General features: G+C 44.4%; 1 protein-coding gene across 1 annotated transcript in view; it reads left to right on the top strand.

Annotated features, from left to right (window-relative positions):
- Positions 1–13200, top strand: part of PLCB3 (phospholipase C beta 3) — an 88170-nt gene that overhangs the window by 71312 nt on the left and 3658 nt on the right. The window contains exons 19-31 of the mRNA XM_075281486.1: positions 368–492; positions 4182–4336; positions 4422–4583; positions 4681–4780; positions 6940–7044; positions 7227–7315; positions 8707–8818; positions 10050–10088; positions 10176–10374; positions 10520–10652; positions 10736–10812; positions 12562–12651; positions 12773–12830. Of these exons, the coding sequence (XP_075137587.1) occupies positions 368–492; positions 4182–4336; positions 4422–4583; positions 4681–4780; positions 6940–7044; positions 7227–7315; positions 8707–8818; positions 10050–10088; positions 10176–10374; positions 10520–10652; positions 10736–10812; positions 12562–12651; positions 12773–12830 (1444 nt within the window). The remainder of the gene's footprint in view (positions 1–367; positions 493–4181; positions 4337–4421; positions 4584–4680; positions 4781–6939; positions 7045–7226; positions 7316–8706; positions 8819–10049; positions 10089–10175; positions 10375–10519; positions 10653–10735; positions 10813–12561; positions 12652–12772; positions 12831–13200) is intronic.

The following is a 13200-nucleotide window of genomic DNA, read 5'->3' as shown; positions in this document are numbered from 1 at the left end:
GGGCAGCACGGTGGCTCAGTGGTTAGCACTGCAGACTTGCAGCGTTGAAGTCCTGGGTTCAAATCCTGCAAGGAGTTTGTATGTTCTCCCCATATTTGTGCACATTTCCTCCCATTCTACAAAGACATACTGATAGGAAAAATAATGTACATTGTGATCCCTATATGGGGCTCACAATCTACATTAAAAAAAAAAAAAGTTCCGTTTCCACCCATCCCTTTTGGTTTTTCAATTTCCATAACATCCCTCCTCATTACATATTATCCGCCTCCCCCCATCCACCAGTCCACGCCCAACTTGAACTCTTTTACTAGTTACCTTTTCTTTCTCTTTCTACCTGTTTTTCCTTCACCTTTCCTGCTCTCAGATATAACAAGAAGCAGCTGAGTCGTATTTACCCCAAAGGAACAAGGGTAGATTCCTCGAATTACATGCCCCAGGTATTCTGGAATGCAGGATGTCAGATGGTGGCGTTAAACTTTCAGACATTGGGTAAGTTTCCGAAGGAATGATGAAGATACTGTAGTCCGCTGTCTGTTAGTCCCCTAGACTACAATGGAGTGGCTGTGAGCATGCTTGACCACCACCCTCATTAAGTCTCTCTACACTGTGGTTGAGCGGTGAGGATACATTGGGAGTTTGGGGTGATCCAGTGGTTGGCTGGTCTGGGACCGCTATACCTCCAGCATGCCATTATCCAACTGACTAAATTACTGCCCCCCTTCAGAAAATTACGTTATAACTCACTGTAGACAATGCAAATTGTGCCTGGTGAAGTCAAGGCTGGTACACCTCGCTTCAGTATGCATACCCTGCACAATGGCCTCTCGAAGCAGACTTCTGGACTCCTTTGCCAGTGACTTATTAATTTTGGGGACGTACGGCTGTAACTTAAACAAACAGGTTTGGGACCCTAAACCCCATCTGCATAAAGGCATGATGTCGGTGTAGTGGTAGGTTTTGCTTAAAGGCACTTTAGTCCTGGGCACCCCTATGATCCCTATTTGTCCTCCCTGATCTCTTTAGTACATTTAGTTATCTCTGTGGTTTCCTGTGTAAAGACCACGGCTCAGGGTCGGTGGGCCAGATATTTGTCATCTATTGTATATAAAGGTTATAAAATTTGACTGTGGGAAAACCCCTTTAAGGGGGCATTCACACGGAGTAACGCCAGGCGTGTATTACAGCCGTACACGCCAGCGTTACGGCAGACTGCCGAACACTTCCCATTCACTTCAATGGGAGCGCTCGTCAGCGGCGTTTACGAGCGCTCCCATTGAAGTGAATGGGAAGTGTTCGGCAGCCTGCCGTAGCGCCAGCGTGTACGGCTGTAATACACGCCCGGCGTTACTCCGTGTGAATGACCCCTAAGGGATCATTTAGATGGCATATTTGGTCAGGAAGCCTTGCCCTATGTGACGCCTACATTTTTACCTGCTGGTCCATGACTTGGCCTATCTGATCTCACTGTATCATTGTTCCCTGTGAGTCCTTGCCCAGCTGCTAGTCTCCTGTCCTCTACTCACAGCATCATTTATGGACAGTATTGGACAGTATACTCGTGGTACGCTGGTACTCACAGCATCTTGGATCACTGTTACAGTGGGTTTGGGTCAGCTGAGCCACAAACCGTTACATGGGCCCATATTTCCCGCTCCAAATGTGACTGTCTGAAACAGGGTGCCTGAAGTGCTAAACCTTTGTAAATCTAGAATTGTAAAGTTTAGCGCCACTCCCGGGATGTGGAAGTCCACATATGTCATTAATAAGCTTTATCATACTTCTGACTGTCAGAGGGTAAATGCTTCAATACCATGATACCCTGGGTGTGAAGACGTGACTACAGATACGTCTTAGAGCTAATCTGGATGCCAGCTGCTCTCTGTGCCTGAGAAGAAGACATATTGTCTATACATTTGTAATCCCTTCTCTAGTCCGGTCAGTAGTCATAGTCGCCGATATCTGTCCACAACATCTTACGAACCTACGAAGTGTAATTCAGCAATACTTTAAGAGAGGACCTCTCACCTCAGTAAAGACTTGCACCCTCCTTTTTGGAACTCTGGATTGTGTCGTCCCTCTGTTACTCCTCTGTTACACTGGAGCGGGAAGGCTGCAACGGGATGCTGGTGCACTGCAGCCGCGACGCAATGTGTTCACGTGGAACCCCATCTGAACTAGCCCTAACAGCTGTATACACAACAACAGGATTTTTTTTTTCATTGTCAAACTTGTACAGACTATACGTCCCAAGTTCTCAACATGTTCATATTTTTATCCCCTTCATAGTAGGCGACATTGAGGGTAAATTGGATTGAAAACCACGAAATGGTCCTTTTAAAGAGTTAATGTTATTGGGGCATAAAAAATCCGCTGTGTACGGTTCCTAAATTTGGACAAAACTTGAAGAAAATGGGAGCCATAATTTTCCCGTTGTCTGAGCGTGTCCTGAAGAGCTGGCTTTATGTTCTGTTTACAGATGACACCAGGCCCATTCATTAGACCCAGTGCTGGTGCCCACATAGTTTGATGCCATATTTACAACCTTGTGCCAGCTCTAATGTCAGACTACAAGAGCAGCGCTGTATGAAATATGGCTGTGTACTTCTGGCTTCTATCGCTAATTCTCCGCTCTATGTTCTTCGCTTTTCTAGTTTACTAGGTTGCTCTGGGCAGTAGGAGAATACGGCTATTCACTGTCCTGTAAGAGGGACAACGGGATAGGGGCACAGCATGTGCCAAACACGTCCAATGCCGCCTGTCTCTAGGGAAACTATAGGGGTATAGTGATGGCTGGTGTCTATAGAAATTACATCACCTCCAATTTCCCTTCTTTATTAGAGTCCATACACCCCCGCGTTAGTGAGAGAAACAAGAATATGGATATGACACGAATGGATTTCAGTGCAGGCTTTGATGGAAAGGAATCACATTCCATTAATAAAGTACATTACAATATTCATCAATGTGACAAATACTTCTAGAAAACCAAAAGTTGTTGGGAAGTTTAGTGGTTTAATGGCGCAGGGACATCCATGAAATGTGAAACTCTGAGGATTTCATCGGGAAGTCCTCCAGTATGAAATGCAATGTGAAAGTGAACCTAAGATGGAGGAATTCCTGATGAGGTAACATTGAAAGTATAAAGCCGGGTTCACATGGGGTTTTTTGGGCTGGATTTTGATGCGGAATCCATGTCAGAATCCGGCTCAAAAGTCGCCTCCTATTGACTTCAATGGGTTCCTTTTCCCGCTCGTGGGGAAAAAAAAGCGACCTGCCCTTTCTTGAGGCGGAATCCACCGCAGAGTCCACGGTGCGAACACTTCCTTCCAACTAGGCCCTAATCCGGAGCAGAATGGCGCAACCTGATGCCGGTGCACTGTATGCACTGCCTCAAAATCCGGTCCAAAAAACCCCCATGCGAACCCGGCTTTTAGATATGTTCACACAGAGTTTTTTGCAAGCTGAAAAAATCTGCTTCAGGATTTAGGAAATGGTTTTTTGATGCGTTTTTTACATGAGGTATTTTTAGTTTTGGGGTGTTTTTTTGCTCCAGCACAGCGCATGGACCTGCAAACTTCTCTTTGAAAAACACTAGCGGTTTTAGAAGCGTTTTTTCCGCCTCCCAATGACTTCAATGGGTTTTTCAAAGCTGAATCCGTCTAAGGATAGGTCAGGTCACTAGCGATTTTTTTTTTTTTTTAAAGTGACCTGACCTATCTTTAAAAAGCTAGCGGCTCCCATTGAAATGAATGGGAGGCGTTTTTGCAAGCAGATTGTGAGGCGGATTCTGCGTCAAAATCTGCTGACAAACAACTCCATGTGAACTAGCCCTTATTGTGCACAGCTGTAGTCGCTGTAGGTGTGATTCTGCAGGAAGGTGCACCATTATTCTGGTTGTCTTGCCTACCACTGTCATGTCTTTCCCGTAATAATGTCCTGACTCCTATATATGTTGGTCTATACGTCGTCGGCTCCATGTCACCATGTTTTTTCCTTGTCATTGCTGCATTTTCCTAGCATTATGTTTCTTCTTCTTATCTTTCCAAGGTTAGGATGTTGTCTGTGTCCCGTATGATATCTAAGCTCGCGTCCTGCTCTCATCCGTGACATTGACCTTCTCTTGTATCATGTATTGTTCCTAAGTCCTACGTGTAACGTTCAGTCTCTGTCCCTTGTAGACCTTCCCATGCAGCTAAATATGGGGATATTTGAGTATAACAGACGCAGCGGGTACCTCCTGAAGCCCGAATTCATGCGCAGAACTGACAAGCCATTTGATCCTTTCACAGAAAACATAGTAGATGGGATTGTAGCTAACACAGTGAAAATTAAGGTAAGAGGCCGGAATAGGATTGGGGGAGACATTAACCTATTAGTTCATGGCTGCTTTATGACTTATGTCTTTTGTTTGTTTCCAGATCATTTCGGGGCAGTTCCTCTCCGATAAACGGGTTGGCATCTACGTAGAGGTTGACATGTTTGGTTTGCCTGTTGACACGAAAAGGAAGTTTAGAACAAAAACTTCCCAAGGAAACTCCTTTAACCCTGTATGGGACGAGGAACCTTTTATATTCCATAAGGTATGATTATATGTCTAGAAGTGTCTCTACTTCCTTTCGCTTCCAGTTCTTTACCATGTCTTTAGATTCTGATGTTCTCAACCTGTTAATCCTCTAGGTGGTGCTACCCACCCTCGCTTCTCTACGTATTGCCGTCTTTGAGGAAGGTGGAAAGTTTGTTGGCCACAGAATTCTACCAGTGTCTGCTATACGGCCAGGTGAGGCGGCAAGAAAAGAAGGATTTGTCATTTTTTTTTGCAAGGTATTATTTATCTAAGGGCCCCATAAATGATCCAGTCCACCATTCTCAGCTACCTTGGTCCAAGATGCTCCAGTGACTGAATCCTCTTTGGGGTCTGTAGATAGAATCAATGTCCTGCTATTTTAGTTCTAAAACACATTTTTTTAAGTTAAAGTTGTTTTCCAGGCATAATAATCGATGACCTATCCTTGGGATAGGTCATCAACTAAAGATCGGATGGGCTCCGGTCAATCAGCTATTTGAAGAGGCTGGAGAGTTGAAACGGGACTGATCCGTGAGGGTCCAAGTTGTCAGACCCCCATCAGACTCTTATCATCTATCCTGTGAATGGTTCAGTCTTGAGACCATTCCCTTATCATGCTGCAATACAGTCTCATTGCCGCTGATACCTGGCTCAGGTTATAATGACCAGAATAAAGCTTTCTGCATATTTTTGTTCTTTTTGGAGCCAGGATGTGATTTTTGTATAGAGAGGTGCAAACAGAAGGAAACAGAGACACGGATCTGTCAGCAGGTGCTCTTCTTCTAGACAGCTAGCTTGATGTATTAATCTCTGCTTATATATAGCTCTTCTTCCTGGTTTCTGTGACAACTGGTTTAGCCTTGAGATGATGGAAAACACTGCGTTATTAAATCTAAGGGGCTTCCAATAAATAACATTTATCTCCTATCTACAGTGAGTGATGGTCCTCTACCAGTCAGATCAACAGTGGTCCCGAGTCATGAATAAAGCAAATAGCGTGTTTGTGACCAGCTTCTATGGGACTGACCGAGCACTGTCTCCTTCAGTCCTGTGGAGTGGAGATCCTGCATGCGTGCAACCGCCCCATTCACACAGGGGACCCCCATTTGTGCTACAGATAATACTCACCAAATATTAAATCCATGCGAACATACCATAACATAACACTACAATCTTATATTAAACAAATAAAGTTTAGAGATATATGGAGTAAAGAAGTGCCTTGTTCTAAGTGGTCAGCAATGGTTTCCTCCTGGCACCTCCTATGTAGCCTTTGTCTAATGATCAGCTTAAAGGGAGTCTGCCATCTCCCCCAAGCTACCACCACATTACAGAGCGCATCACAGTGATAAACATTGTACCTATGTTATGTATGTCACTTTCGTAGGTTTGCAGCAAAACAATTTTGAAGTGTTAGGCAAGTTGGTGCACTGTGGGCGGGCCTTCAGCTCTCTGGAGCACCACCCACAATGCTCTGGAGCATCTGAATGCAGATGCTGGACATCGCCATTGTGTCGTGGCTGATTTGGCCCAGATCTGCTTTATCTGCAGGGAGTCTCGAGCAGTGGTATCCATGATAAGATCGTGCAGGACACTTATTTTTTCAGCGTCCTGAGAGTCAGATTATGCCGTGGATTTGGGTGCAGAATCCGCCTCAAATCCTCTGCATATTTCCGTAAGTGTTAAGAGCAGAGCTCCAGGGAGCTACAGTCCTATCCTCAGCGCACCGACTGCCTCACTGGCATCAAACTTCAGAGTTGTTTTTCTCCAAATCTACAAAAACAAGTTGTTGGCAGTTCTCTGAGATCTCCTTTATATTTAGAGGATCTTCTGGACAATGTAATGATTGATGTCCAATTATTTGGCCATCTCTTTGAATGTCTCGCTCATAGACATCTGTAAATGTCTTCCTGAAGGCCTCAGAGAGCTCTCGGGGTCATGTCAAACTGATAGGAATACATTTCAACAAGGAAACAACCAGACTAAAGGAATTTCTGAGGTTTAAGTTACAGGTTTCTTCTGAAATCTTCCTTAAAGCAAACCTCGTATCCTGTGGCATAATATATTTTCGCATTTCATATAAACAGATTTTGTCTCCTTTCCATGAAATTCTGCACCGTAATACACTTGGCTCCTTCTTCCAACTCTGGATGTCACAGTTTCTGCAGATTTAGCATTACACATGTATATATTTTTATATACGGTTTGACCTAATAAGTTTAACCCTTTAACATAAGCTGGTCATGATCAATGCCATGTGTTGTATAAAGCTGTTCTCCTGTATACACCCTAAAGGGCGATGGTGTACAGCTTCGCTGGTGTCTTGTACAAGCTCCAGATAACGCCCGGGTGAATCCTTCTTTTTCTTACAGGTTATCACTACATCTGTCTCAGGAATGAGATCAATCAGCCTTTATGTCTCCCGGGTCTTCTTGTATACACTGAAGCCAATGACTACATCCCCGATGACCACCAAGGTCAGTGATCACTGCCATTGCTGTAATGCGTCTCTTATCATCTCCATCCTCCCATTGTCCTTTCATCTTTATCACACACATTTATAATTGGTTCTCCTGTTAACCTGTTGTTTGCTGATGGTTTTTAATTGCCAGTTGTTTTGTACGCCATGTAATACTGACACTAACTTCATCCTCCCCAGAATACATCAGAGCTCTGATAAACCCCATCCAACATGTCAGCCTGGATGAGAGGGCAAAGAAGCTCGTGGCTCTGATCGGAGAAAGTGAGGTACGCTACACGATTCATCATGGGTATCATCATTAGGAAATGGCGTAACTAGTGCATTACATCTCGGGAATCTTCTCATCCATGACTTCATTTCCCTGCACCTTTGCCTTCTGTAAAAATATATGAACATGTTCACAGATTATTAACTCGGCCATTAGTTCAGCAACTATACACAAATCCTTATAACAGGAAGTTGTCATTTAAAGGGGTATTTCAGTCAGAACAAGTTACCCCTCCTGATTGTGAGAACCCCACCGATCAAAAGAACTGAAAGGACAGCGCACGCTGGTGGGGATCCCCAGTGGTCAGAACCTTATTATTCAGACCCATTGTCCTTTAGATAGGGGTGTGAAGGATGTCAGCTTGTGTAACCTCCATTTTGGATTTCAGCCATGTGGTGCCCTTTCAGGGGGTATGACTTCTCTCCAGTTTCTTATCCAATAGGCATGCTCTAGGACTATTGTTACAACATTGCCACCAATCATGTTATGCTAATTATATTAGTCCAACCGGTACTTTGTCTATACAATGTATTATATACTGCCCCTTGGGGTCATTCAAAGCAGAACACGCTATATACACACACAAGCTGTATGTGAGCCTGGCTTAAAAGAAAAGACAACTTTATTCATTTGGACTTCAATACGGTGATACTTAGAGCGGATTGCGCTCACAGAAATTGGCGACACTTCTCCTTGTCTTATGTGGCCTCTCTGGATGCCGGTTGAGTTGTAAGGAAAGTAAATCCTCTGGTCGTTTTTTAAGAACCCTGTTTATGAAGTATCCGTATGTGAAGAATATGCATCCCGTTTGGTTTGTTTATGTGTTGGACCCAGTGGAAAGTTGTTAAGAAAAGATTAGCCAGGAAAGATCCAACCACCGCTAAGTTAAGGTACCGGAGAGAGGGGTAACTTGCTTTAGCTGGAATACCCCTTTAAATTACAACAATACTCAGTGATCAGTGGGAGTCTAGACTGTTGGACCCCCATCTATCAGCAAATTACACCCTGTTATTTAGATAGGGGTATCTTGCCCTGGCTGGAATACCCCTTTAATCCAATGCTCTCTAGTATGGCACATTCTTTCAGTGGGTATCTCTCTTGCCTCCCCCTCCACGTGTACACTTGGCTAAGCATGTATGTATTGTGAATTGAGAAAGTACAAAAGGCCAACACTAGACACCCCGAGCCGTGACTTGTCTCCTCTAAGGACAAGGACATGTCTAAATCCAAATGTCCAACTCTTCTCTCCCCTGACATCTGCCTTCTGATCTGTGCGGCCCCCTATACATTAGGTGGTCAGCAGGTTCAGCTTGTATACATGTCATGTGTCTGGACCTGCTAACCTAGGCCGATGTCGACTTATCTTTGCTGTTTTCCAATTGTTTTCAGCTCAACAACACTGAAAAAACACCAGACAGGAAAAAGCCAGACACCACGTATGATTCTTCCAACAGGACTCCGTATGACAAGAAGCCCTCTATCACCCCAGTACCACCCCCTGGTATGTAATATACATGAGAGATAAGAGACGGAAGACATCACCACCATGTCTATTTCTTGTTTTCATCCCATAGACATTAAACTAGTGACAGACAATATGTTCTTTTTCAGCTGGAAATACTAGCAATATATATGTCTATATGAATATAGCAATATCTGCTAGCAGTAACTAAGTATGTGGCTATCTCGATCAGAACCATACAGATTTATTGGAGCGGCAAGGCGCATACATGACCCTCACACCATTAAAATGGGGGACATGAGACCCCCATTCTTTACATTCTGTTTTTCTGAACGCTTACATTCCTTTACACAGCAGTGAGCTCCCCCTAGTGGCAACAGGAAGAATTTTATCATTTAACTGCGTTTATCATTCTCCAAGTGCTGTCTCACTGAGCGCTTCCTTGTAGACCTACTACAAGGGCAAAATGTGTGTCTTCTTCCAGTGTTTGGGTGAGAAATGGGGGAGACCAGAAATACTTCCTATTATCTAAAGGGCTCAGGGTTTCTACACTACATAGTACTTTGGTGTCCGTGACATACATATGTTTGGAATAACTCAGTGATGGCGAACCTTTTAGAGACCAAGGGCCCAAACTGCAACCCAAAACCCACTAATTTATCACAAAGTGCCAACACGGCAATTTAACCTTAATAATGTGCGGATCCACAATTGCACACAATTACAGACCTGCAAAATATGGTCATACAAATAGGGCTTTATAGAGCTTTCTGCTCCAATGTGACCTCCACACAGTCCAATCTGCTTCACAGTGACCCTCACACAGTACAATCTGCTCCGCAGTGGCCCCCACACAGTACAATCTGCTGCACAGTGGCCCCCACACAGTACAATCTGCTCCACAGTGACCCCCACATAGTACAATCTGATCCACAGTGGCCCCCACACAGTACAATCTGATCCACAGTGGCCCCCACACAGTATAATCTGTTGCACAGTGGCCCCCACACAGTACAATCTGCTCCACAGTGATCCCCACACAGTACAATTTGCCTCACGGTGGCCCCCACACAGTATAATCTGTTCCATGGATGGTTGCCCAAGGAGAGGGCTCTGAGTGCCACCTCTGACACCCATGCCATAGGTTCGCCATCACGGTAATAACTAGAAGCCTGATCTTCATATAATGTTATATTGATATGATATTCATATATGTAAACTATACTGTATATACATATATGTAACTTTTTACATTTTGGTTTTATCTCAGCTCAACAACGAGATGACCTCATAGCGAGTATATTGACAGGTAATGATGTAAAAATGATTTCTTCCATCTTATAGGATAGACTCATGTGAGATTCATCATGGTTATGTTTTTTCCTGTAACACTCAGATGTTCGAGCTCCTTCCTTGGAGGAGTTGAAGTTACAGAAAAGCTTTGTAAAGCTGCTCTGCCGACAATACCAAGAATTGCGCCAACTGCACCGTAAACACCTACGCAAGGTGTCTTCCCTCTGCAAGGAGCAGAACAGCAGATTCATACAGCTCCAAAGCATCCGCAAGAAGAAGTTCACAAGGAGCCCCAAAGCAGAGTAAGTCCCTGAAGTATGGTAACACTACAGCTCAGAGGGGAGTCTTCAGGATGATCATATATTGTATACTGCTTTTCTCTTGTTACGCGTGTTCACGTCACACCGTCCATTATTCGTGCGTTACCTTTTGTCTTTGTGACTGCAGCTCATTGCCAGAGCAGGAGGAGCAGCAGAAGAAGATGATGGATCTGCAGGGAGAGCAACAAAGACGTCTTGTGGAGCTCCGAGAGCTGCAGCATGAGCAAGAAAGGAAAATCAAACACATCCACCTTCAACAGGTGCAGTATTTCCCCAAAAAAATCCTGAGGGACGCCCTCAGCGCAGAACCTAACAAAGACTCTTCTTGGCTCTCTACCTACAGGCTGTGCAGAAGCTTCAAGACGTCGCTCAAGCCTATCATACCTCCCAGCTCAAGAAGCTAAAAGAAATTAGTGAGAAGTGAGTGTTGTGTTTAACCCTCGAATAACAGGACTGATCTGGAAGGATAAACTCACACGTAGAGAAGTTGTTTTCTGTGCAAGGAAAATCTGCAGAGGATTACAGGAAAGGTGTATGAGTGACATAAGAAATCTCACTCACATGCAGTGAAAGAGATTGACCTGCTGTGTGGATATCTAACTCCAAAGCATGGGAATTTCTGCTGTGGATTTTCACACCTTTCAGGGTACAGGGGTGGAATCCAATGCAGATCCACAGTCATATAAGCAGGTTATGCCTGTACATTTGGGTGGAAACTTCCTTCGTGTATGCCGCTACCCTTAATGTGGAAATAGGATTGTTGAAAATGGAAGGTGCCCCCTTACAGCTGTATCACAGGAGGGCACGCTGCGGGGAACCTTCTGCTATTGGCATGACTGCAGTGTAAATGCTCCGTTTCCCCGCAGAGAAACTAATAATGAGAAAGAGAGTTCAAGACATGATGTGTCACCTCCTAATACACTGCAGTCAGCAGCTCAGACGCAATGTTGTTGTCTGTGAACTGCCATCCCCTGGTCAGTACAGCCTGGACTGGAGGGGCTTGTGACCCACCAAATATATGCTTTATGCGAGGCATGAAAAAATAGCAAATTTTTCTGAAAATCAGATTTGTGCAAAAAATTATGACTCCTTCAGTTTTTCACCACCCTCCTCTCTTTCCTAGAAGCCATATTATTGCCGCATATAATTCCCAAAAACTATACCAGTTACAATCTGGCCTCTGTTTCAATACAGGACGCAACCTGGCAGAGGAATCAGTGTATTTATGAGGGGTGTCTTCATAAATCTGCCCCAATGGGTTTAATCTGTAGCCCCTATTTAATAACCAATGCAAATGCTTCATGTGCTGGTTTTCAGTATGGGTTGCTGATGTGTGTTGTGTCCTATTCCCCTCCATCAGTCGCCATATTTAGTCTGTGGAGCCCGGTGAGGGCGGGTTCTCACCAGCGCCCGGTCTCCGCTTTGCAGGTTTCCGTCTTCTGCCCGAGAAACTGAAAGGAGACGGAAACCAGCAGTCACTTTTCAAACCCATTCATTTGAATGGGTTTGCAAAGTGTCCGCCCGTGAGCGTCTACTGCCTCTCTGCCGCAAAACCATTTTTTTTAACCAGACACAAAGTCGGACATGTAAGACTTTATGTCCGGTTTCGCCGTGGAGACCAGAAGACGCTCACGGGCGGACACTGACTGCTGGGTTTCCGTCTCCTGTCGGCAGAAACCCACAAAGCGGAGAGCGGGTGCAGATGTGAACCCGCCCTGAGTTGTGCTTTACAGGTGAGGACATCAGTACAGGGCGGCTAATAGCGGTATGTTAGTGATGCACATGATGTTAGTATCACAGATGTGCTAGAACAAGAAATTGCCAACCCTTAAATAAGACACGGCACTATATAACAACCTCACTTTTTTAGCTGCAAGTTCCTTACAACTCTGTAATGTTAGGTTCACACTAGTGCCGTAGTCTGTCATTCGGATCCAGTAGGAGGCGATGGAGAACCAGACCACTAAAACAGCGGTAAGAGAGGTGGCTGGTTTAAAATAAGGAGCCCCTTTAAAATAAAATAAAGATGGCGCAGAGACTCCATTCACAGACGGTACAAGGTTGTGACTATTAGGCCTTTATATGTTAAATTTGAAAAATGTTGGAGGTCGTCTGTGACGCTGAAAGACGAAAATAACCTACTATATCTGTCTTTATATATCATTATAGAGAGAAGAAGGAACTGCAGAAGATCCTGGACAGAAAGAGACATAACAGCATCACCAAGGTCAAGTCACAAGACCGGCACAAGAAGGAAGGGTCAGTGAGAGACTGTCGGCTCTTATCCTTCTTGATCATTTGTCTTTTTTCCTCCTACTACATTTCTGTTTCCTTCCCTTATTATTCCGTCTTCCATTTATCACATGTTATTTCTCTGCAGAGAACTGACGGAGATCAACAGACGTCACATCAATGAATCCGTGAACTTTATCCGCAGTGTAAGTGAAGAATCCAGGAATCCACGTTTATGTGAAATGAGTCAGATAGATGAAACTGCTGCGCCATACCTGTCTATAGGGTCTGAACGGTCCGCTCTGGTTTTTTGATAGGCCGTCGTAGATGTCATTTCTGGGTTCGGATGTAGTGATAATGAGCAGAGGAAACGGCCAAAATGAGAATAGTCCTGTACACCTAACAACTACATGGATAAAAATATCTGGCCATACACATTAGATGACCCTTGGCTATGTCAACAGCTATGTCTCCTGAGTTAAACACATGCATGCTTATTGTGGCTGAGCATGCATGTATTCTCTAAGGGGAGAAACACATACAGTCTAAGACTACGGCCAGCTTAAAGGGGTTGTC

This window comes from Leptodactylus fuscus, chromosome 7 (assembly GCF_031893055.1).
Source record: "Leptodactylus fuscus isolate aLepFus1 chromosome 7, aLepFus1.hap2, whole genome shotgun sequence".
Lineage (NCBI taxonomy): Eukaryota > Metazoa > Chordata > Amphibia > Anura > Leptodactylidae > Leptodactylus > Leptodactylus fuscus.
This window is presented reverse-complemented; position numbering and strand designations above follow the sequence as displayed.